Consider the following 26,320-nt stretch of genomic DNA (forward strand, 5'->3'; position numbering starts at 1 on the left):
TTCCCGTATTGTACCGAAAGTCTTCGATGAATTTCGGCCCCTGATACGCCTTCCGGCCACAAAAATACGGATCACAGAACGTGGCCCTTCTTTGGTGCAAATGGACAGCGGAGCAGCCATGATTAACAGCACGGCAGCGATAACGGAACTAACGTAGCAGCTTGAAAATTGTAAAGATATAACAACAAATAAACAAAGCATGCGTCATCAACGTAAAACGACAGTATTACCAAAATAAACAAAAATATAACTAAATTGCGGATAATAATTGACTTACCCTCATAAATTCGTGAGTGGGACATATTGTCTCAAATTGAAATTTGAAAATAGTACCAGCCCCCCCTCCCCTCAGTTCTGACCAAGGTTTTCAGAAAGTTTCCCTCGCTTTTAAGGTAAATTGCATAACCGCAAATTCCCTCCAAAATATTCCAGGTTGGAATTCCAACTGTCGCTCTATTGACTAGCCTGGTACTTAGCTAAAAAGTGCCAGACCCTACATGGTCATTACTTGAACAGCCCGACAGGCGAAAAAAAAACTACTGACATATAGACAGTCTTTAAAAATAAGTATCTCATTGACCGTGTGTGGCTCATGTTCCTGCCATGATGTATTTTACATCATGTTTTTAACGTACTTTCACCTCACTACGTTAATTTAAATTAGTACTGTCACTGAGTTGCTGCTTTGCCTGACCGTGAGCGGCGTTAGCAGCGCGTATCGATATATCTGATCTCGTACTATCTTTGCTCGACTGCTATTGCTTTGTAAGACGTATGCGTTGCCGGCGATGGGCGAGGCATGGCAGAGCCTCTGACCAGAGAGTAGTATGTAGTTAGTTGTTGCTTGTCGCTAGTCGGCAGTAGTCTTGTGTAGTCTTCAGTAGTCTGCAGTAGGCAGTTTTTGTTGAGGTAAGAATTTTTCCTTCTTTATCCAGAATACAGGGCCGAGGCGCAGCGTTAGTGTCGTCATAAAATTTACCAGGTTACTGAATTTTTTTATCATTTCCGGGTTTAGCAATTGAATTTTGTGGTTACATTAAATGTGAATGCATTTCTGCACAGAGATAATAAATGGGAGCCAATTTCGTTCAGAGGTTACAATATATAAAATTCATTTAATTATTATCTTTGGGCGGAGGTTACACTTGGTTCATGGTTTTTAATTTAAATAATTCTATGGGGAGGTTACAACTACCCGGCCGTTGTCTGTGGCAGACCAGTTCGGGTCACAAGTTCGGGTCTGCAGTCGGTTGGAACGCGTCGGGAGCGCAGTCTGGACCTGAAGTCGGGGAATTGCAATGCGGCACTGGTGCAGTCGGGTTGGAGCAGCAGTGACGTCTGCGTCGACATGGCTCGCTCGAATATTACCGCCACGCATCACTTGAGCCGGGCCACAGTCTTGGTGGATCGTCGGTCGCGTTTTGTCTCGCTGATCATTCACGAGTCGGCTGTGTGTGTGTGCATTGACTCCCGATTTGTCTTCATGCGTGCTTAGTTACTGTCGGGTATCGTTCAGGTCTTCATGCAAGTGTTTGTCAGGTTGTGTGTGTGTAGTTGGAGTTACACTCCTGGAAATGGAAAAAAGAACACATTGACACCGGTGTGTCAGACCCACCATACTTGCTCCGGAAACTGCGAGACGGCTGTACAAGCAATGATCACACGCACGGCACAGCGGACACACCAGGAACCGCGGTGTTGGCCGTCGAATGGCGCTAGCTGCGCAGCATTTGTGCACCGCCGCCGTCAGTGTCAGCCAGTTTGCCGTGGCATACGGAGCTCCATCGCAGTCTTTAACACTTGTAGCATGCCGCGACAGCGTGGACGTGAACCGTATGTGCAGTTGACGGACTTTGAGCGAGGGCGTATAGTGGGCATGCGGGAAGCCGGGTGGACGTAGCGCCGAATTGCTCAACACGTGGGGCGTGAGGTCTCCACAGTACATCGATGTTGTCGCCAGTGGTCGGCGGAAGGCGCACGTGCCCGTCGACCTGGGACCGGACCGCAGCGACGCACGGATGCACGCCAAGACCGTAGGATCCTACGCAGTGCCGTAGGGGACCGCACCGCCACTTCCCAGCAAATTAGGGACACTGTTGCTCCTGGGGTATTGGCGAGGACCATTCGCAACCGTCTCCATGAAGCTGGGCTACGGTCCCGCACACCGTTAGGCCGTCTTCCGCTCACGCCCCAACATCGTGCAGCCCGCCTCCAGTGGTGTCGCGACAGGCGTGAATGGAGGGACGAATGGAGACGTGTCGTCTTCAGCGATGAGAGTCGCTTCTGCCTTGGTGCCAATGATGGTCGTATGCGTGTTTGGCGCCGTGCAGGTGAGCGCCACAATCAGGACTACATACGACCGAGGCACACAGGGTCATTCATTGTCCCAGGAAGGGGAAACTTTATTGACACATTCCTGGAGTCAGATACATCACATGATCACACTGACAGAACCACAGGCACATAGACACAGGCAACAGAGCATGCACAATGTCGGCACTAGTACAGTGTATATCCACCTTTCGCAGCAATGCAGGCTGCTATCCTCCCATGGAGACGATCGTACAGATGCTAGATGTAGTCCTGTGGAACGCCTTGCCATGCCATTTCCACCTGGCGCCTCAGTTGGACCAGCGTTCGTGCTGGACGTGCAGACCGCGTGAGACGACGCTTCATCCAGTCCCAAACATGCTCAATGGGGGACAGATCCGGAGATCTTGCTGGCCAGGGTAGTTGAGTTACACCTTCTAGAGCACGTTGGGTGGCACGGGATACATGCGGACATGCATCGTCCTGTTGGAACAGCAAGTTCCCTTGCCGGTCTAGGAATGGTAGAACGATGGGTTCGATGACGGTTTGGATGTACCGTGCGCTATTCAGTGTCCCCTCGACGATCACCAGTGGTGTACGGCCAGTGTAGGAGATCGCTCCCCACACCATGATGCCGGGTGTTGGCCCTGTGTGCCTCGGTCGTATGTAGTCCTGATTGTGGCGCTCACCTGCACGGCGCCAAACACGCATACGACCATCATTGGCACCAAGGCAGAAGCGACTCTCATCGCTGAAGACGACACGTCTCCATTCGTCCCTCCATTCACGCCTGTCGCGACACCACTGGAGGCGGGCTGCACGATCTTGGGGCGTGAGCGGAAGACGGCCTAACGGTGTGCGGGACCGTAGCCCAGCTTCATGGAGACGGTTGCGAATGGTCCTCGCCGATACCCCAGGAGCAACAGTGTCCCTAATTTGCTGGGAAGTGGCGGTGCGGTCCCCTACGGCACTGCGTAGGATCCTACGGTCTTGGTGTGCATCCGTGCGTCGCTGCGGTCCGGTCCCAGGTCGACGGGCACGTGCACCTTCCGCCGACCACTGGCGACAACATCGATGTACTGGGGAGACCTCACGCCCCACGTGTTGAGCAATTCGGCGGTACGTCCACCCGGCCTCCCGCATGCCCACTATACGCCCTCGCTCAAAGTCCGTCAACTGCACATACGGTTCACGTCCACGCTGTCGCGGCATGCTACCAGTGTTAAAGACTGCGATGGAGCTCCGTATGCCACGGCAAACTGGCTGACACTGACGGCGGCGGTGCACAAATGCTGCGCAGCTAGCGCCATTCGACGGCCAACACCGCGGTTCCTGGTGTGTCCGCTGTGCCGTGCGTGTGATCATTGCTTGTACAGCCCTCTCGCAGTGTCCGGAGCAAGTATGGTGGGTCTGACACACCGGTGTCAATGTGTTCTTTTTTCCATTTCCAGGAGTGTATATTGGCTGACTACAATTTAAGTGCACCAGCGGTATTTTCTGCCTTGTGGCCGTTAGTGTTCCAGTTACCTGCCCTGGCCACTAACGCAGTTTTAGGCAGCGTCCTTTCCTCATCTTTTGTCGCTGTCCAACATAGTGTGTAGTTTTGACAGCTAATACATATTTCATTGTGGATAGTAACGTTCGTAACCTTTAGTGTTTGAGTACTCATGTACCGATTGGTGGCAAGCAAGTCGTTGTTTCGGTCGGGCCGTGGCTGTCCCCTGGTTGGATTCCGACGGATCAAGTGTAGTTGGGTTCACCACCTGTCTCACCTAAGTGAACGAGGGCAGACCGACCTCCATGGGGGCTTCTGAGTGTCTTTATTGTCCTTCTCACTGGTGTTTAGTTGTCTGTTTATAATCTATCATGGCCAATGATTTAAAAAAATCGTATTTCTATTGGATTTTATGGATTTTGAATTTTGGAAAATCAATTGTGGTCCTTCAGCCACTTAAATCCTTATTCTAAAAAAAAAAAAGTATCGTTTCGGCCTTCTGCCTTTGAAAGGTTAAGGTAATTTATTTTAAAATCTTGAAAGTTTTACTGTGGGCCTTCAGCCTTTTGTATTGCATCTTGTTTATGTTTGTCTATTCACCATTGCCTTGAGGCTCTCAGCCATGCTGTGCGTATATCTATGTTAATTATTTTATTTGCAATTTTAACTGCATGTTTTTACCAGTTGAGAATCTTGTTGCTTTAAGATTTCTTGTTTGGAGGCCTACAGCCACAGAAAAATTGCCTTTTGGAAACTCGTAGTTCTAAAGGCTTGGCTATGTGCCGTTTTGGTTTAAAGGTGTTATTAAATTACAATAAATTACAATTTTGGGTGAACTTGACCGACACGTTATTTGGCCCTTTCCACAATCCTAAGCACGTGTTCTGCCCAGCGGGTTTAGGAGGTGTCTCACTCATGTTTTTTCAGCGGACAGTCCAGTCAGTATTACAAAATAGTGCTATAAGCTCATGTCTGGAAACAAGTCCATCTTGAGGTATGGGCTAATCAACTTGTGCACAGAACAGTCAGCACTCATTTGCAACATTCTCATAGGTAAGCCGAGCTGTTACATTCGTAAGGCTTTCACATTCACCTGACATGAGAAAAATTCAGGCATTCAATGGAGTGTGAACGATGCAAACAAGGGCCGTATTGCAGCAGACTGTAAATGGCAGTCAGCGTTCATCCACAGACAAATGTTGCGTTCGCCAACTGGACACATATTGTATGGAGCGTTTCACTGTGTTTCCTCCTGAAACAGCCTGAATAAGGTGGAATGCTAGACTCCCGCAGGTAGCGGAGATGGAAGGAGATGGCACGCATCTCAAGCTTTCCAGCCGCACTTCACTACACGGGTCATGGGGGCTGACCGTACTGAGCGCCAACGGCAGTATCAGCACACAGGCAGCCCAAGTGAACGCCTTGTTCCTCTAGAAGGATGTACTCGTATCTCCAGACGTACACAACTGGGCTGAAACATTATGGCCACTTACCTAATAGCACGCTGGTCCACCTTTAGGAAGCAATGTAGCAGCGATCCTGCGTGGCGTGTATTTGATAAGCCCTTATTAGGGTTCAAGCACAAGATGTCTGTTCTGAGGTCATGCAATTCCCATAAATAACCGGCAGTGCTATACAGGGTGCTCTAAACCTTGTAGGGACTCAGTAGATACACACATGAAAAAAAGTTTTACATCACCCCAGTTCCCAGAACTCCTAAAGACAGACGTTCACTGTGGTTATTGTAACACACACACATTACTTTTGACTGTTCAGGGATCTCACTAAACCCACCAAGAGATGTAAACAACCATGCATGAGCAGCGTCTATTAGACGAAGAAGGACCGACAGGCAATCAGTTCGTCATTCCACCAGGAAGGAGGTACACAGCTCGTGTTTTCTGTAGTACAACCATGCCTAGACGGTCAATACCGCGGTTCGATCGCGTCCGCATTGTTACTTTGTGCCAGGAAGAGATCTAAGCAAGGTAAGTGTCCAGGCGTCACGGAGTGGACCAAAGCGATGTTGTTCGGACATGGAGGAGATACAGAGAGACAGGAACTGTCGATGACATGCCTCGCTCAACCCGCCCAAGGGCTACTACTGCAGCGGATGACCGCTACCTACTGTTTATGACTCGGAGGAACCCTGACAGCAACGCCACCATGTTGAATAATGCTTTTCGTGCAGCCACAGGACGTCGTGTTACGACTCAAATTATGTGCAATAGGCTGCATGATGCGCAACTTCACTCCCGAGATCCATGATGAGGTCCACCTTTGCAACCACGACACCGTGCAGCATGGAACAGATGGGTCCAACAACATGCCGAATGGACCGCTCAGGATTGGCATCACGTTCTCTTCACTGATGGGTGTCGCATATGCCTTCAACCAGACAATCATGTTTGGAGACAACTAGGTTGGGCTGAACGCTTTAGACGCACTGTCTAGCGGGTGCACTAAGGTGAGGGGGTCCCTGCTGTTTTAGAGTGCCAATATGTGGGGCTGACATATGCTGCTGGTAGTCACAGAAGGCGCCATAACGGCTGTACAACACATGAATGCCATCCTCCGACCGATAGTGGAACCATATCGACAGCATATTGGCGAGGCATTCTTCATCATGGACGAAAATTCGCGCCCCCATCGAGCACATCTTGCGAATGACTTCCTTCGGGGTAATGACATCGCTTGAATAGAGTGACCAGCATGTTCTCCAGACATGAACGCTATGGAACAAGCTTGGATTAGATTGTAAAGGGCTGTTTATGGACGACATGATCCATGCTGAATCGCCGTTGAGGAGTGGGACAATCTGGACCAACAGCATCTTGATAAACTTGTGGATAGTATGCGATGACGAACACAGGTATGCATCAATGCAAGAGGACGTGCCACTGGGTATTAGAGGTACAGGTGTGCATGGCAGTCTGGACCACCACCTCTGGTCTCGCTGTATGTTGGTATGACATGCAATGTGTTGTTTGCATGAGCAATAAAAAGGCCAGAAATGATGTTTATGTTGGTATCTTTTCCAGTTTTCTGTACAGGTTCCAGAACTCTCAGAACCGAAGTCATGCAAAACTTTTTTTGATGCGTGTAGTATTTCGAATGGGAATCCATGTCTGGTAACACACCGTTTCTGTACTACAAATATTTGGAAGCACGTTGGTAATGTGACCATATGAGTAAATTATAAGGTGTGATTCGGTACATCACTTGTTTTAAAGTTCCACTCATTAATAAGCAAAGAAACAAAAAGAAACCTTAATTTGTTTTCACAAACACTGTTGTTGTCCAATGCCGGGCTGTGTGGGGTAGCTGCGCGGTCTAGGGTGCCTTGCCATGGTTCACACAGTTCTCTTCCCCCCCCCCCCTCTGTCCCCCCCTCAGAGGTTTGAGTCCTCCCTCAGGCATGGGTGTGTGTGTTGTCCTCAGCATAAGTCCATTTAAGTTAGATTAAGTAGTGTGTAAGCCTACAGACCGAGAACCTCAGTTTCGTCCCACAAGAACTTACCACCAATTTCCAATTTCCAACCTGGGTCTACGGCGGTCTCCTTGGAGCCTGACTACCATGAAGGTACCCTTTTGCAAAGCTGTTGTGTAACTATGGTGGAAAGCGTATGCAATGGAGTACGATATTGATATAGGCAGCAAGCAGCTCTTACATTAACGGGAGCTTCGCCATTCAGAAGGATCATGTCGGTGTATTCTGCAAACGTGTTGCTCTAACACTCACAGAAGTAGTGGGGCTATGTTCGTACAAGGCCATTTTGTTAGTGCGGGTTGCCTACATTAGGCAACCTGCACTAACAAAATGGCCTCATACGAACATAGCCCCACTACTCACAGACGAATGAATGAGCCTCAAACTGTATCAGAGAGGGAGGACAGATGACACCAGCCGGTCTGACGTAACCACCCTGCTGCATACCTACCTAACAAACATGTTTTCCAATGGCTGTAGCATGGAAGCGGTGCGTTTGCAGACATGGGTTCCTGTTCAAAATGTTGTCTAGTTGCTCCCTCTAAAAGTCCTAGAACTTGCTTACGAGAATTTTAGAGCACACTGCATACACAGGGTAATTAAGAAGCAGCTGTACTCACTTCTTGGGTGTAATGTATGCACCAAAATAAGAGTAAAAAATAAAGTTTTGACTGAAACTGCTTATTCGAGAGTTATGAGTAACGTACAGATCACAAGTGCAACAAAAAATTAATTCTTCTGAGAAGTCAGCAACACGAAGTGACCCGAAATTCAACACTACTACGTACTGTAGGTTAGTTCGAGGTACCAGGTTCAAAATGATGTCCACGTGGACAAAGACAGTGGTGTGCTCGATTTGTTTCCGCTCTTGGAATGTTTCAGACTCCATTCATCTCGTTCTGCATAGTTGCACAGCCATTTTCAGTTCGTTGCTGCAGTTTGCACTAGATACTCAACTGAGACACCATACATGACCTCCTCGGGGCAGCCCCACAGGTGGAAGCCGAGGGTCAAGCAACTGGTCCCGCACGATCTGTCCACTTATCGGGAAGATTGACACTGAGTCGACGGCCTTGCCGCGGTCGCAACACTGGTGCCCATCAGATAACCGAAATTAAGTGCTGTCGGGCTGGGTTAGTACTTGGATGGGTGACCATCCGGTCTGCCGAGCATTGTTGGCAAGTCTGATGCACTCAGCCCTTGTGAGGCAAACTGAGGAGCTAGTTGATTGAGAAGTAGCGGCTCCTGTCTCGTAAACTGACTTACGGCCGGGAGAGTGGTGTGCTCACTGCTTGCTCCCCCTCTCCCCCCCCCACCCCCACCCGCAATATCCGTATCCTGTGACGTCTGTGGGGTGAGGATGACATGGCAGGCAGGTGCTACTGCTGGGCCTTCATGACCTGTCTGGGTAGAGTTTAGTTTCTTAGTTTTATGGATACTCTCTTGAGTGCCAGCTGAAATATGCAGGGGCACAGAGGTCGAAAAGCAACATCAGTCCACATGCAGGTGAACACGATGCATCAGAAGCCTGTACTAGCCCCTGAGATAATGTCTACCACAAATGATGTTACGCATGATAAATCACAAATAAAGCAGTTTCACACATCAGTTTATTTAATATTTTACTCATATTTTGATGCATACATAACACACATGAAGTACAGGGGGTTTCTAAATAAATATCGGGGTTTTAACACTTTATAATATTCATTATACAAAACTTACAGTTATAAATGATATGTCAACTGAAAGAGCAACTCAAACAGTTTTACCAAGAACCTTCTAATGTTCAATGTGAGCACCATTTGTCACACGGCACACATCAAGTCCATAGCCGAGTTCTTCCCAAACGTTGAAAAGTGTGTCTTCAGTGATTGTAGCAACAGCTGCTTCAATCCGATTTCTTAATTCAGGAAAGTCTGCTGGTCGCGGAGGCACGCACACACGATCCTTGATGAAGCCCCAAAGCAAAAAATCGCATGGCGTTAGGTCGGGTGAACGTGGAGGCCATGCAAAACAAGCCCTGTCATTGGGCCCCTTGCGGCCAATCCAGCGCTTGGGTACAGTGAAGTTCAACCAATCGCGTACTTTGCTATGCCAGTGACCATTTATAAGGATCTTGGTAAATATGTTTGAGTTGCTCTTTCATTTGACATATCATTTATAACAGGAAGTTTAATGCAATAAATATTATAAAGTGTTAAAAACCTGATATTCATTTATAAACACCCTGTATGTACAGTTACGTTTGAATCACCCCATATATAAAAAGCAATGTCCTGACTGAGTGAGTGCGTGACTGGCTCACCATCGCCCAGCCCTTACTGCTGAGAACAGAAACTTGAAATTTGGTGAAAGTGTGAATCTTATACTCTAGGCATCATTTAAGAAGGGATTGCCCAAAATTCCACTGCTAAGGAGGTAGAAATAGAGGATGAAAGTTTTTTTTTCTTGAAAGTATGTCAATATTAAGTAAATTTTGAAGGTAGAACTACGAAAACTCGTATTTGGTTTCTCAGTCAGAAACTACAAAAAACATGTTTCATCATTTTTGGAAATTCAACCACTAACTGGGTAAAAGAGAGAGAAAAAATTTCGGGTAACCGCCAGTGCTGAAAAAATGATGGTGTCTATGTTCTGGGACAGCGAGGGCGTAATCCTTACCCATTGCGTTCCAAAGGGCACTACGGTAACAGGTGCATCCTACGAAAATGTTTCGAAGAACAAATTCCTTCCTGCACCGCACCAAAAAGGTCCGGGAAGGGCTGCGCGTGTGCTGTTTCACCAAGACAACGCACCTGCACATCGAGCTAACGTTACGCAACAGTTTCTTCGTGATAACAACTTTGAAGTGATTCCTCATGCTCCCTACTCACCTGACCTGGCTCCTAGTGAGTTTTGGCTTTTTCCGACAATGAAAGACACTCTCCGTGGCCGCACATTCACCAGCCGTGCTGCTATTGCCTCAGCGATTTTCCAGTGGTCAAAACAGACTCCTAAAGAAGCCTTCGCAGCTGCCATGGAATCATGGCGTCAGCTTTGTGAAAAATGTGTACGTCTGCAGGGCGATTACGTCGAGAAGTAACGCCAGTTTCATCGGTTTCGGGTGAGTAGTTAATTAGAAAAAACATCGGAGGTCTTAGAACTTGAATGCACCTCGTAGAGACAGAGAACGGGCTACTCACCGATGAAGGTGGCGTCCCAGTTGATGCCGCCCAGGGCATAGCCCATGAAGCCGCCCAGGCCGGCCATGATGGTGAACGTGCTGAGACCCCGCGCGTGGTCCTCTGCAACAGCAAACAATCCTGTTGGAAGAACATCCGTAACTGACCATTATAGCAGAGGTTGAAAATACGGCTTCAGTTGTAAATTACTTTATTTTCACACGACCGGTTTCGGACCGTTATAAGCCCATCATCAGGTGTCGTTCTGCGCTCATAGGCAGCACACCGCGCCTGGTACACGCGGCGCTCAGGAACCACAGCTCAGCTATACACCTGAGGATGGGCTTATAACAGTCCGAAACCTGTCGTGTGAAAATAAAGTAATTTACAACTGAAGCGGTATTTTCAACCTCTGCCTCTGCAACAGGTAAGAGCCGCTCTTTTCAAAAATGGGAGATCGATTACGACCAATCGATCTAGTCCTAATTAGGGCTGTCACATACTACTGACGATGTCAACACGGCGAGTGTTATCACCAGATTTCCCAGGAACTTCGCTCGATGGAAGAGGAGCAAAAATACACGAAGACGTGTCTCGGATTAGATGGGTAGATCACGTAAGTAATGAGGAGGTTCTGAATATAATTGGGGAGTAGAGGAATTTGTGGGACAACTTGACTAGAAGAAAGGATCGGTTGGTAGGACATGTTCTGAAGCATCAAGGGATCACCAATTTAGTATTGGAGGGCAGCATGGAGGGTAGAAACCGTAGAGGGAGGCCAAGAGATGAATACACCGAGCCGATTCAGAAGGATGTAGGTTGCAGTAGGTACTGGGAGGTGAAGAGGCTTGCATAGGATAGAGTAGCATGGAGAGCTGCATCAGTCTTTGGACTGAAGACCATATAGCGAACCCAGTAAAATGATACGAAAAGACTTAAAAAAACAGTATTTATAAAGAAGAGACATTTAAAAATTGAATACTATATATTTTTATCATGTACCCGTAAAACAATAATTTCTCTGTGTAAGTTTCGAGTGCAAAGAAATATAACAAAATGATCTAAAGAGACGACAAGATACGCTCTTTCGTTAATTTTTTAGTCGTCTTCACTTCTTCTCTTGTCTTGATTGCGTGTAGACGGACATCTTGCGTGTGCTGACATGTACTAATTAAGCAGATAATATATTGATTTAATATTATTGTTCACTTTTAATTTGTAAGAGGTGATCCCGATTTCATTTCCACCTTCATTGAATTAACCTGCATTCGAGTAATCTACAGTTTAACAATCGCAGCGGTCGATGCAGCCAACGGTGCCATTACGTGGCGATATTAACTTATAAAAATTAGCGGAAGCGAAAAACTCGCCCGCCATTAATATAATATACATTCTTCTCCACAGCCGCCTGACGTTGCAGAAAATAAGTAGCTTCAAGATTCTTATTTTCAGTACCATAGCCGAGAGCCAGAGCCAGGACTCCGACTACAATGCAATGGGTAACGGAGGTAAAAAAAAATACGCTCGCGCGTGTGTGGGCCGCAATTGTAATTAATAACTAAACATTTTTTGCTTTAAATTGAACTGACTAGCCGAGGAAATTAATATGAAAAGCTTATTCCATTGTTCAACTTATATGCTCATGTTTTAACATTCAGTGAGTCTAACGTTCATTAACGTAACAAATAATTTATACTGAAGATTAATATTGTTAAAAAAGGGACAACTTCACAAAAGCGTTTAATTGTAAATCAAAATAAAATGAAATATCATTTTTATTAAGGCCCACCACGTAAGTCGGCAACAATCAACATAATAATAATATATTAAATTACGACAGCCGACGGAAGCAAGAACCACAAGAACAACAACAACAACAACCATCAGAAAAAATGATAGCACAATTTTGCTCCCAGTCTTCGAAACACAATTATAGATTTTCTTTATTTTATTTTTATTGTTTTCATTTATCTGCACGTGTCCGTAGGAGATTATTATTATTATTATTGACATTTTTTCTCAGACTGTTAAGTCTGGTTAAAAATGGAACGCGACGCGGACCTTGATCAAGCGTGACTTCCTTGTAACTGTATGGTATATGTTATATTGCATTTAGGAACTTTCGAGTAATTGAACATGTATCAATAATTACAGATTTTTGTAGTTGTATATATATGTTTGGATGTAGCTGTATTGCATTGATGTACTGGTGGATATTGTGAGGTATGACTCCTGTAGTTGATAGTATAATTGGTATAATGTCAACTTTATCCTGATGCCACATGTCCTTGACTTCCTCAGCCAGTTGGATGTATTTTTCAATTTTTTCTCCTGTTTTCTTCTGTATATTTGTTGTGTTGGGTATGGATATTTCAATTAGTTGTGTTATTTTCTTCTTTTTATTGGTGAGAATGATGTCAGGTTTGTTATGTGGTGTTGTTTTATCTGTTATAATGGTTCTGTTCCAGTATAATTTGTATTCATCATTCTACAGTACATTTTGTGGTGTGTACTTGTATGTGGGAACGTGTTGTTTTATTAGTTTATGTTTTATGGCAAGTTGTTGATGTATTATTTTTGCTACATTGTCATGTCTTCTGGGGTATTCTGTATTTGCTAGTATTGTACATCCGCTTGTGATGTGATCTACTGTTTCTATTTGTTGTTTGCAAAGTCTGCATTTATCTGTTGTGGTATTTGGATCTTTAATAATATGCTTGCTGTAATATCTGGTGTTTATTGTTTGATCCTGTATTGCAATCACGAATCCTTCCGTTTCACTGTATATATTGCCTTTTCTTAGCCATGTGTTGGATGCGCCTTGATCGATGTGTGGCTGTGTTAGATGATACGGGTGCTTGCCATGTAGTGTTTTCTTTTTCCAATTTACTTTCTTCGTATCTGTTGATGTTATGTGATCTAGAGGGTTGTAGAAGTGGTTATGAAATTGCAATGGTGTAGCTGATGTATTTATATGAGTGATTGCTTTGTGTATTTTGCTAGATTCTGCTCGTTCTAGAAAGAATTTTCTTAAATTGTCTACCTGTCCATAATGTAGGTTTTTTATATCTATAAATCCCCTTCCACCTTCCTTCCTGCTTAATGTGAATCTTTCTGTTGCTGAATGTATGTGATGTATTCTATATTTGTGGCATTGTGATCGTGTGAGTGTATTGAGTGCTTCTAGGTCTGTGTCACTCCATTTCACTACTCCAAATGAGTAGGTCAATACTGGTATAGCATAAGTATTTATAGCTTTTGTCTTGTTTCTTGCTGTCAATTCTGTTTTCAGTATTTTTGTTAGTCTTTGTCTATATTTTCCTTTTAGTTCTTCTTTAACATTTGTATTATCTATTCCTATTTTTTGTCTGTATCCTTTTAGTTCTTCTTTAACATTTGTATTATCTATTCCTATTTTTTGTCTGTATCCTAGATATTTATAGGCATCTGTTTTTTCCATCGCTTCTATGCAGTCGCTGTGGTTATCCAATATGTAATCTTCTTGTTTAGTGTGTTTTCCCTTGACTATGCTATTTTTCTTACATTTGTCTGTTCCAAAAGCCATATTTATATCATTGCTGAATACTTCTGTTATCTTTAGTAATTGGTTGAGTTGTTGATTTGTTGCTGCCAGTAGTTTTAGATCATCCATGTATAGCAAATGTGTGATTTTGTGTGGGTATGTTCCAGTAATATTGTATCCATAATTTGTATTATTTAGCATGTTGGATAGTGGGTTCAGAGCAAGACAGAACCAGAAGGGACTTAATGAGTCTCCTTGGTATATTCCACGCTTAATCTGTATTGGCTGTGATGTGATGTTATCTGCATTTGTTTGGATATTAAGTGTGGTTTTCCAGTTTTTCATTACTATGTTTAGAAACAGTATCAATTTAGGATCTACTTTGTATATTTCCAATATCTGTAGTAACCATGAGTGGGGTACACTATCAAAGGCTTTTTGGTAATCAATGTATGCGTAGTGTAGGGACCTTTGTTTAGTTTTAGCTTGATATGTCACCTCTGTATCTATTATCAGTTGCTCTTTACATCCTCGTGCTCCTTTGCAGCAGCCTTTTTGTTCTTCATTTATAATTTTGTTCTGTGTTGTATGTGTCATTAATTTCTGTGTGATGACTGAAGTTAATATTTTGTATATTGTTGGTAGGCATGTTATGGGGCGATATTTAGCTGGGTTTGCTGTGTATGCTTGATCTTTAGGTTTCAGATAGGTTATTCCATGTGCAAGTGTATCAGGGAATGTGTATGGGTCTGCAATGTAACTGTTAAATAATTTAGTTAGATGTGAATGTGTTGAGGTGAACTTCTTTAGCCAGTAATTTGCTATTTTATCATTTCCAGGGGCTTTCCAATTATGTGTAGAATTAATTGCTCGGGTGACTTCATGTTGCAAAATTATCACTTCAGGCATTTGTGGTATCATCTTGTATGTGTCTGTTTCTGCTTGTATCCACCGTGCATGCCTGTTATGTTGTACCGGGTTTGACCATATGTTGTTCCAGAAGTGTTCCATGTCTGTTATGTTTAGTGGATTGTCTATTTTAATGTGTGTGTTATCCATTGTTTGGTAAAATCTCTTTTGGTTTGTGTTGAATGTTTGGTTTTGTTTCCTTCTATTTTCACTTTTTTTGTATCTTCTAAGTCGTTTGGCCAATGCTTGTAATTTCTGCTTTTTTTCATCTAATTGATCTATTGCTTCTTGTTGTGAGATTTTACCTAACCTTTTTCGTTTTTTGTCTGATATTTCATTTCTTATAAATTGTGTTAGCTGTCCGATGTCTTTTCTCAGTTTTTCTATTCTGTTCTGTAGCCTGTGTTGCCATGCTGGTTTTGTGGGTTTCTTCTGTGTGTTGGTTTGTTCTGATCTCTGCCTAGTGTGTATATTTAGTGTAGTGAGTGCTCCTATATAAACCAGTAGTTGTAACTCTTCCATAGTTGTGTTTTCATTTATTTTGTTGTGTATGATTGTGTTGATAGTTTTTATTGTTGTTTCGACTTGTGGGTTATTTGGCGGTGTAGTCAAGAATGGTGTAATGTCTGTATTTGTGTCTTTGTATTCTATATATGTCAGCTGAAATTTCTCTTCTATATCTAACACATGTGTCTCTTCGTGTTCTATTTGTGCTTGTTCTGGTGGCTGTGTTAAGATTTTGTTTTCCTCTGATTGTTTAATTGATGCGTGTTGGTCTTTGTTTGTTTGCTCTGGGATGTTTGAGTCCATTACTGTATTTTCTTCTCCTTCTGATTGCACATTATTTTGTTCCAGTATTTGTTGTACTTGTTGTTTGATGTTTTCTAATTCCGACTGGGGTATCCTGTTATTTTTTATTATTACACGGATCTGATCAGCTAGTCGTTGTTCTGTTAAAAATTTTAATTCCGGGTATCTGGTAATAAATGTTGTGTATACTTGTGATCTGTATCCAGTTGTGTTGGTTCCTAGGTTTGTTGCTTGGTAATAACAGAACATGAGGTGTCGATTAACTTCATCTGACCATCTCATCCTCTGTCTTTGTTTTCCTTCTAGGGTGGTTGCAGGAAGCATATCCTGCAAAACACCTCTATTTGGATTTAAATCATTTTCCAGTTGGCTAGCAGTGTCGTTACCATTGTGGGCGGGCATAGGGTTCAAGCGTCGTCCCCGACCATGACGGCGCTTGTCCGAGGCTTCTTTAGTTCTGTCCTGAACCAACTAATCACACTAAAAGGGGGGTTAGCCCTATTAGTGGTTTGTTCTTTTCGTCGCCTTTTACGACTGGCAGAACATACCGGAGGCCTATTCTTTTCCCGGGCCTCCACGGGAATTATTATTATTATTATTATTACAGGATTAATCAATTCAAAGATTAGTTAATAACGACATCTTTTTGTATTCCTGTTATCCTCCGCCAAGCCTCTTTATCCAGCGCATCTTCCTTGTCTATGCTACGATGTCCGATCACTCCATTTATATGGTCCGTCCAAAAACGTCGTGGTCTCCCGCGCTTGCGTCTGCCGGGTGGTTTCCATTCATAAGCATTCTTTGGCCACCGATGATCTGGCATTCTCATCATATGCCCGTACCATTTTAACCCTGATATCAAATCCTGGCTGGCCACTGTCACCGAGCGGTTCTAGGCTCTTCCGTCTGGAACCGCGCGACTGTTACGGTCGCCGTGTAACATTACGAGTCAAGATAGCTGTAACGGAAATTGAATAGCGTAAAGTTATCATTAAAAACGCACGCCGCGCGATTTGTGACGATTTGGTTGGTCGTAATAGTAGTAACATGCTTTTTAATACAATTAAAATATAACGGCGATACCTGTGTAGTTCAAATGGTTCAAATGGCTCTAAGCACTATGGGACTCAACTGCTGAGGTCATTAGTCCCCTAGAACTTAGAACGAGTTAAACCTAACTAACCTAAGGACATCACAAACATCCATGCCCCAGGCAGGATTCGAACCTGCGACCGTAGCGGTCTTGCGGTTCCAGACTGCAGCGCCTTTAACCGCACGGCCACTTCGGCCGGCACCTGTGTAGTGTTATTGGAAATAATATGTAGTAAATTAATGAGTAAGGTAGCCAATCCTATAAGAAGAGGTGAAATTGGGCATATTAAGGTGTTTTGCTTTATGTCGACTAAGCCGATGATACGGCGTCTTTTTTCCGTTTACTCTTAGAAAACAAAAACAAGTAACGAAGTGCTAATTGTGCGTTGTGAGAAATATAGGGGCGAATTTTAAATAGCTACAGTGTATAATCAGACTAACAAATGGACATTCAGTTACGCGAAATAGCGGACAGCGAAGTGTGGTCATTAAATTGAGTACACCTACAGGGCGGTCAATTCCGGGACAAGTCTATTCGCATCTCACGAGGGACACGGTATTTGAGACCGGTTTTTTTTTAATTATATCACGGAGAGCGGGCTTCAATTTATAAAAAGGAGAAAAGATGTGTCATTATCATTGACTGTTGGTGTTAAGCAACCAAAACTGTTCATCAAAGGGTTTCGGTGAATGAGTGGTGAATGCGAAATGAAACTGTGAACGAAGTTATGTTAAATAAAGCAGAAGAGACAAGACAGTTTGCTCGTATCTGTTATTATTCCATAAACCGTAACATTTCTTACGTACGTGTGGCGTGCACACGGGGGTTTTTTAGGTTAGAGGGACCCCCCCCTTGGGCGAAACGATAAAATACCTGACGGCTTACCAGAGAGGACATTATCATCGTTGATAAAGAACGTCCGTCCTCAGAGACCAAAAACAGGAAAAGTTAACGTAATATTGGTAAACTGCAGGAGTATCCAGGGCAAGGTTCCTGAATTAGTATCTCTTATTGAAGGAAATAGTGCGCATATAGTATTAGGAACGGAAAGTTGGTTAAAACCGGAAGTGAACAGTAACGAAATCCTAGACACAGAATGGAATATATACCGCAAGGATAGGATAAACGCCAATGGTGGAGGAGTATTTATAGCAGTAAAGAATTCAATAATATCCAGTGAAGTTATTAGCGAATGCGAATGTGAAATAATCTGGGTTAAGCTAAGTATCAAAGGTGGGTCAGATATGATAGTCGGATGCTTCTATAGACCACCTGCATCAGCAACCGTAGTAGTTGAGCGCCTCAGAGAGAACCTGCAGAACGTCGTGAAGAAGTTTCGTGATCATACTATTGTAATAGGGGGAGACTTCAATCTACCAGGTATAGAATGGGATAGTCACACAATCAGAACTGGAGCCAGGGACAGAGACTCTTGTGACATTATCCTGACTGCCTTGTCCGAGAATTACTTCGAGCAGATAGTTAGAGAACCAACTCGTGAAGCTAACGTTTTAGACCTCATAGCAACAAATAGACCGGAACTTTTCGACTCCGTGAATGTAGAAGAGGGTATCAGTGATCATAAGTCAGTGGTTGCATCAATGACTACAAGTGTAATAAGAAATGCCAAGAAAGGAAGGAAAATATATTTGCTTAACAAGAGTGATAGGGCACAAATCGCAGAATATCTGAGTGACCACCATCAAACGTTCATTTCTGAGCAAGAGGATGTGGAACAAAAATGGAAAAAATTCAGAAACATCGTCCAGTACGCCTTAGATAAGTTCGTACCGACTAAGGTCCAAAGCGAGGGGAAAGATCCACCGTGGTATAACAATCATGTACGAAAGGTACTACGGAAACAAAGAAAGCTTCATCATAGGTTTAAGAGTAGTCGAATCATAGCTGATAAGGAAAAGCTGAACGAAGCGAAAAAGAGCGTAAAGAGAGCAATGAGAGAAGCATTCAACGAATTCGAACATAAAACATTGGCAAACAATCTAAACAAGAACCCTAAAAAGTTTTGGTCATATGTAAAATCGGTAAGCGGATCTAAATCCCCTATTCAGTCACTCGTTGACCACGATGGCACCGAAACAGAGGACGACCGAAGAAAGGCAGAAATACTGAATTCAGTGTTCCGAAACTGTTTCACTGCGGAAAATCGTAACACGGTCCCTGACTTCAGCCGTCGCACGGACGCCAAAATGGAAAATATTGAAATAAACGATATCGGAATTGAAAAACAATTGCTATCACTTAGTAGCGGAAAAGCATCCGGACCAGACGAGATACCCTTAAGATTCTACAGTGATTATGCTAAAGAACTTGCCCCCTTTCTATCAGCAATTTATCGTAGATCGCTGGAAGAACGTAAAGTACCTAGCGACTGGAAGAAAGCGCAGGTCGTTCCCATTTTCAAGAAGGGTCATAAATCAGATGCGAATAATTATAGGCCTATTTCGCTTACGTCAATCTGTTGTAGAATAATGGAACATGTTTTGTGTTCTCGTATTATGACGTTCTTAGATAATACAAATCTCCTTCATCATAACCAACATGGATTCCGCAAACAGAGATCATGTGAAACTCAGCTCGCCCTATTTGCCCAAGAAATTCACAGTGCCGTAGACACTGGCGAGCAGATTGATGCCGTATTCCTGGACTTCAGGAAGGCATTTGATACGGTTCCGCACTTACGCTTAGTGAAAAAAATACGAGCTTACGGAATATCGGACCAGGTTTGTGATTGGATTCAGGATTTCCTAGAAGAAAGAACGCAACATGTCATTCTTAACGGTTCAAAATCTGCAGATGTAGAGGTAATTTCGGGAGTACCACAAGGAAGCGTGATAGGACCTTTATTGTTTACAATATACATAAATGACTTAGTTGACAACATCGGTAGCTCCGTGAGGCTATTTGCAGATGACACGGTTGTCTACAAGAAAGTAGCAACATCAGAAGACTCGTACGTACTCCAGGAAGACCTGCAGAGGATTAATGCATGGTGCGACAGCTGGCAGCTTTCCCAAAACGTAGATAAATGTAATATAATGCGCATACATAGGGGCAGAAATCCATTCCAGTACGATTATGCCATAGGTGGTAAATCATTGGAAGCGGTAACGACCGTAAAATACTTAGGAGTTACTATCCGGAGCGATCTGAAGTGGAATGATCACATAAAACAAATAGTGGGAAAAGCAGGCGCCAGGTTGAGATTCATAGGAAGAATTCTAAGAAAATGTGACTCATCGACGAAAGAAGTAGCTTACAAAACGCTTGTTCGTCCGATTCTTGAGTACTGCTCATCAGTATGGGACCCTTACCAGGTTGGATTAATAGAAGAGATAGACATGATCCAGCGAAAAGCAGCGCGATTCGTCATGGGGACATTTAGTCAGCGCGAGAGCGTTACAGAGATGCTGAACAAGCTCCAGTGGCGGACACTTCAAGAAAGGCGTTACGTAATACGGAGAGGTTTATTATCGAAATTACGAGAGAGCACATTCCGGGAAGAGATGGGCAACATATTACTACCGCCCACATATATCTCGCGTAATGATCACAACGAAAAGATCCGAGAAATTAGAGCAAATACAGAGACTTACAAGCAGTCGTTCTTCCCACGCACAATTCGTGAATGGAACAGGGAAGGGGGGATCAGATAGTGGTACAATAAGTACCCTCCGCCACACACCGTAAGGTGGCTCGCGGAGTATAGATGTAGATGTAGATGTAGATTTCTTCTCGTTGTACGAAGCCCTTATAGACGATCGTTATGACCATTTGCTTTGAAGGGATCTCGTTACGAGTTAAGTTTTGGGGACCTGGTCAACAGGGGATAGTTCGTAGATCTTAACTACTGCAGCTATTCTGGAATCAGGTGCTACCGTGACCGTTGTGTGTTGTCAATGGCTTAAGGTCATCGTATCTCATGCTCTAAGATCGACGCGCCTTTCCTCTTGGTATAACGGTGTCTCACGGTAACAACGACAACGCCGACGGCGAAGGAAGATACGATAGAAGTGGCGCCACAACGTGCGGCTCGATCGAGGAGGATTGCTGCATCGAGTCGAGTGTCATCCGGATTCACGAACCCTAGAGTTGGAAAATATTGTAGCAGCCAGTGAGTCTGTCCAATGAAAGAGGTATTCTTCAATAATCGCTAAAAGTGAGCGATACTACCAGGTATGATTAAAATAACTGTATAATTATATAAAAAAAAGAAGTTGAGACTTGTGATTTCGGTAGATAAATATATATAAATACATAGTGAAAATAAGTGTATGTCTTGGTAGTGAATAATCATGTCAAAACGAACGAAAAGAATACATGATAATGTGCAGTTGAGTAGAGTAATGAGTAGAGAGAGAGAGGAAAGTGAAGAGGATATGAATGATGCATCCCATGAGCTCAATCTGGGACAGGAGACATGTACAGATAATAATACAGTTATTGATTTAGAGCCGTTAGGAGATTCAAATACAGTGATAAGTAAGGTAAGCAGCGTGGGAGAACATAAATATCTTGAGGTTTCGGAAGTAGATCAGCAAGTTGATCCTCAAAATGGAAATATTAATCAAAAAATGTTTGATATGCTGGTATCAATAAATACTCAAATAGGTGTAATGAATGGAAGACTTGGTTCACTAGAAAATGATAATAAGCAATTAAAAGAGGACAATCAAAAGTTAAACGAAAAATTTGAGGCCAAATTTGGTTCATTAGAAGTTAAAATGGATTCTTTGGAAAGCAAACTGAACACCTTTGATTATAATTTGGAAAATACTAAGAAAGAATTAAAGGCGGACTGGGAGACTCAATTAAATGCGAAATTTGGAGAACTAGATGTAGAGTTTTGTAACACCTTAGAAAGGCAATATAATAATTTAATGGGAAAACTTCATGACGTAGAAAAGAAATATGAGGTAGTTTCGAAGAGTTATGATGGCCTGTCCAATAGGATGGTTAAGTGTGAAAGCAGCTGTTTCAATGCTAGCGCACAGATAGAAGAGCTTTCGAAACAAATAGTCGAGTTTGAGTCCAATGCTGGTAAGGGGATTGACAAGTATTTAGTAGATCAAACTAAAAGACTTGACGAAGATCTATCTGAATGGATAAAATAAAAGGAAATGAAATTGTAGACAAGGTTAAGACTACTATTGGATCCCAGCCAAATGAAAATATCAATGAGCACCTAAGTAGAAATGATGAATTAATTAAGCTCTTCACTAGCGAAATTCAGAAAATAAAAGAGAAAATAGTTGATGAGTTACCTAAGTGGCAAAAGGAAACCAATCATAAATTGGCGGAGTTAGAACGAAAGTCATCACAAAATTTGTTGACAGAGGACGAACGTTCGGAGAATAGGTCGAAAAACAACCGAACATGTGAAAATACGAAGTACAATTGTGGTGAAAATTTGCATTGGGAAGTCGATGATTCGGTTGGTAAAGATGATGATTCTTTTGGTCAGCGAGGATATTTGTCTTCTTTAAAGGTGGAGAACAGCATTTTTAAAAGTAGACAATTCCCAACATTCTCCACTGAAAAGAACAACCTGCATCCGAAACTCTTTATCAATAATTTCAAAAGAATATTTCCACGTAGCTGGTCAGAACACGACCGACTTCAATTTATAATATCCAAAATTACCAGAGAAGCCGCATTATGGGCCGCCGAAGTAAGTGAAAGTTGCCATACTTGCGCTGAGTTTGAACAACTTTTTTTGGCTAAATACTGGTCGTCGAGTAAACAAGAGAAACTAAGAAAAGAAGTTTACCAACCTGAGTATTTTAACAGTAAAAGGAGTACTTTAAGGCAATATTTTGAAAAGTACATAAATAAGACGCGTTATTGGAGTGATCCAATTTCTCACAAGGAAGTGATTAGAATTTTGAAGGGAAGGTTGCCCATAAATATACGTGAAAAGTTAATAAATGTTCCTGACCACGATGTAGAACAGTTCTTGGCGGTGATTGATTCTAGAGATATGATTATGGAAGACGCAAGACAAATGAGTAGTAATCAAATGTCGACTCACACTCATAGTAATACGAATAATTATAATAATAATAATTTAACGTATGATAATAATAATACCGAAAACCAGGTCAAACCCGCATCACAGGAGCGTGGACAATCTTCATCCTATGGTTGCAATAAAAACAATGATTGTAATAAATATAGAAGAGATACTTACTGTGCTAGAGGTAAACCTCGACATGGTGACGCGAATGTGCATAGTAGTGATATTAATAAGAGTAACAGGTACCCAAGTGATGAACCCAATTGTATTCGACCTTGGGAAGATAATTCGAAGCATAATGTTCATCGGCAGGATGGAACAAATGCCTCGAGTCCTCATCCAGCACAAGGAGTTATACCAATGGGCGAAGGAGCCTCCAATGTGCGACGGGGTGAATACCATAACTCGGATCATACTGTGCGGATTGTGGAAGTTCATGAACCCCCACCGATGACTCAACGAGATAGATTAAACTAATACCAGTCACCAAATGCCTTCCTAGGATGACTGGAAAGGAGAAGGAAGGCAGGCATCAATTTGAACTGAGAGTATTAAGGTACAATAATGATCAGGAGATAAGGAATGAATTAATTGAAGAAAAACCTGAAGTTTCTAATAAATGTGGACAAATTTTACAGGCAATAATTGCAACAAGTATAAATAATGTTGATGTTGAAATATTAATTGATACTGGAGCAACTATTAGTGTCATGACGCTGGACTGTTTAAAACAGATAAGCCGAGGGGTAAAAATGCCCACTTTTCCTATCACAGGATGTTCCGTGTCTGGCGCGTTCAGCGCAAAAATGCAAAAAGTTGTGAAACAGGTACGTGTCGACGTTACAATACGGGGGGCTCAAATAGAAAGTACATTCCTGGTTGTTCCTAAAATGACAGTACCATGTATCTGGGGCTTGGATTTTTTATGTGAGACCGGTGCAATCATTAATTTAGAGAAAGGTGAATGTATGTTTAATTCCAATGGTAATGTTTTGACAGCCACCCTGAGAAAGGGCCGAGTAATTCCAAATCAGTTGTGTATGAATCTAATGGTAAAATATGTCAGTATTGATGATGAAAATGTGTATGATATATGCCTTATTGAATGTTCTGAAGAAATGATTGATAAAATGTCATTGCAGGAAAAGGTGTTAGAATCAGAATATTTATCTGTTATCCAAAGGGACGAACTGTACTACTTGTTGGAAGCATATCAGTCGATTTTTAGTAAACGTCCAGGTATAGTAAAAGACTTTGAATTCCATATAAAGACGTATGCACATAAACCCTTTTGTCGTACTTCCTATTCTATCCCATGGACAAAGAAAGAAGTAGTCAGAAAGGAAATCAATAAAATGTTAGAATGGGGTATTATTGAGCCCTCAGATTCCGAATATTGTAACCCTCTTGTGGCGGTAATTAAACCCAATGGTGACATCAGATTGGTGTTGGATGCCACAGAGATCAATAAGATCATTATACCTGTACAAACGCGACCGGAGAACCTAGAAGAGTTAGTACAAAAGTTTTATGGTGCTCGCTTCTTAACTTCTTTGGATACGCGTAGTTCATATTGGCAAACTAGAATATCGAAAGAATCTAGAAAATATACTGCATTCATTTTTCTGGGCCGAAGTTACCAGTTTACCGTCATGCCACTTGGGTTGAAAATAAGCGGTGGTGTTTTCATATCGGCATTAGATACCGTACAGGATAGAGACCTTTTGAATGAAGTTACGTTATATGTGGATGATTTGCTAATTGCTTCTGAAACTTGGGAGGAACATTTGGACTTATTAAGAAGAGTTTTTGCGAAATTTTTGGAATACGGAGTCACTGTAAATTTGAGCAAATCCAAGTTTGCTCATAACCAATTGAAATTTCTTGGACATATAATCACTCCTGAAGGGATAAAACCAAATCCTAAAAAGATGGATGCGATTAACAGATGTGCTTATCCAAAAAATAGGACGGAATTAAAGTCATTTATCGGCTTAGTTTCATTTTTTCGACGATTTTTACCCAATCAGTTAGGAAGCCAAGACTGTTTGTTACGGCTGTTAAAAAAAAAGTCACGTGGGAGTGGAATTCCGAATGCACGCAAGCTTTTGATAACATCCGCAATGCTTTGACTAATGCTCCACTGTTACATCATCCGAGACTTGATCAAGATTTTTATATTGCTGCGGATGCTTCTGAAACAGGATTGGGTGCCACTCTTTTCCAGATGGACAATCCAGAAGATATCAGTACCATCAAAATAATTGGGTTTGCCAGCAGAACACTCTCTAGCTGTGAACGTGCATATTGTACTACTGAATTGGAAGTACTGGCCGTGGTCTGGTCCCTTAGAAAGTTTCGCTATTTTGTATATGGAAAGGAGATCATTGTATTCTGTGACCACAAAGCTTTATCTTTTATTTTAACAGGAAGGATGTTCCATTCATGTTTAACCCGGTGGGCCTTGCTACTGCAAGAATATGATATTACACTCAAATACATCAGAGGGAAAGACAACATCATAGCCGATGCTCTTTCAAGACTACCGAAAAGAAGGAATGACGACGAGTGTGAAGAACGGACTATTGACTTTAAAGTGATGAATTTATCAAGGCAATATTGTGAGAGGCAGATTTCACAGCTATGTCGAAGTCTTTCACAACTGCAAGAAGATGATAAGTTGTGGAAAGCCATTAGGCATGCTGTTGAAAGCAAAACGCTAAGTCACTCTCAAGAACAGTATCAATTAAAATCCGGAATATTGTACCGAAAGAAGGATGAAGAAGATGTTTGGAAAGTTTGTGTTCCAAATAAATATTTAGAATCACTAGTATGGTACACTCACTTGAATTGGGGTCATTTTGGTGCCGCTAAATGTACAGCCAAAATAGCACAATACTGCTATCATCCAAATTTGGGACGTATAGCTACAAATATTCTTAAGAAGTGCAAAATATGTCAGAAGGCGAAACCCATAAACTATTGTCGGAAGATATAATTACATCCTATCATCCCACAACAACCTTTAATGTTGGTATCATGTGATATCTGTGGGCCATGTCCCATGACACGTGGACGGTTCAAATATGTATTGGCTTTCTATGATCTCTTTTCAAAATATGTGAAATTATATCATTTAAAAAATCTCCACATTCGACCCATGTTACACAAATTTATCAACAACTATATAACTGAGCTTGACAAACCTATAATGGTCTTGACAGACAACGCTGCTTATTATACAAGCAAAGTATGGAGAGACACTATGAAAGAACAAGGAATCCAGCACATTTACATCTCAAGATTTTACCCTTGTGGAAATCCGGTTGAGAGAATCTTCCGAGAGTTGAACCGATTTTTACAGACGTACATACACAAACAACATTATAAATGGATCGATTGGATTTATGAATTTGAGAAAGTGTATAATGACTTACCACACTTATCGACAGGTTATTCACCTAACCAAATAGTATTTGGTGAAAGTATTGT

The 26,320-nt window shown here is 42.5% G+C and overlaps 1 protein-coding gene across 1 annotated transcript in view; it reads right to left on the bottom strand.

The window, feature by feature from the left end:
* LOC126109458 (membrane-associated transporter protein-like) overlaps positions 1 to 26,320 on the bottom strand; it is a 182,763-nt gene that overhangs the window by 111,602 nt on the left and 44,841 nt on the right. Inside the window, exon 4 of the mRNA XM_049914487.1 lies at positions 10,481 to 10,582. Coding sequence (XP_049770444.1) covers positions 10,481 to 10,582 — 102 coding nt within the window. The remainder of the gene's footprint in view (positions 1 to 10,480; positions 10,583 to 26,320) is intronic.

The sequence above is a fragment of the Schistocerca cancellata genome, chromosome 12 (genome assembly GCF_023864275.1).
Source record: "Schistocerca cancellata isolate TAMUIC-IGC-003103 chromosome 12, iqSchCanc2.1, whole genome shotgun sequence".
NCBI lineage: Eukaryota > Metazoa > Arthropoda > Insecta > Orthoptera > Acrididae > Schistocerca > Schistocerca cancellata.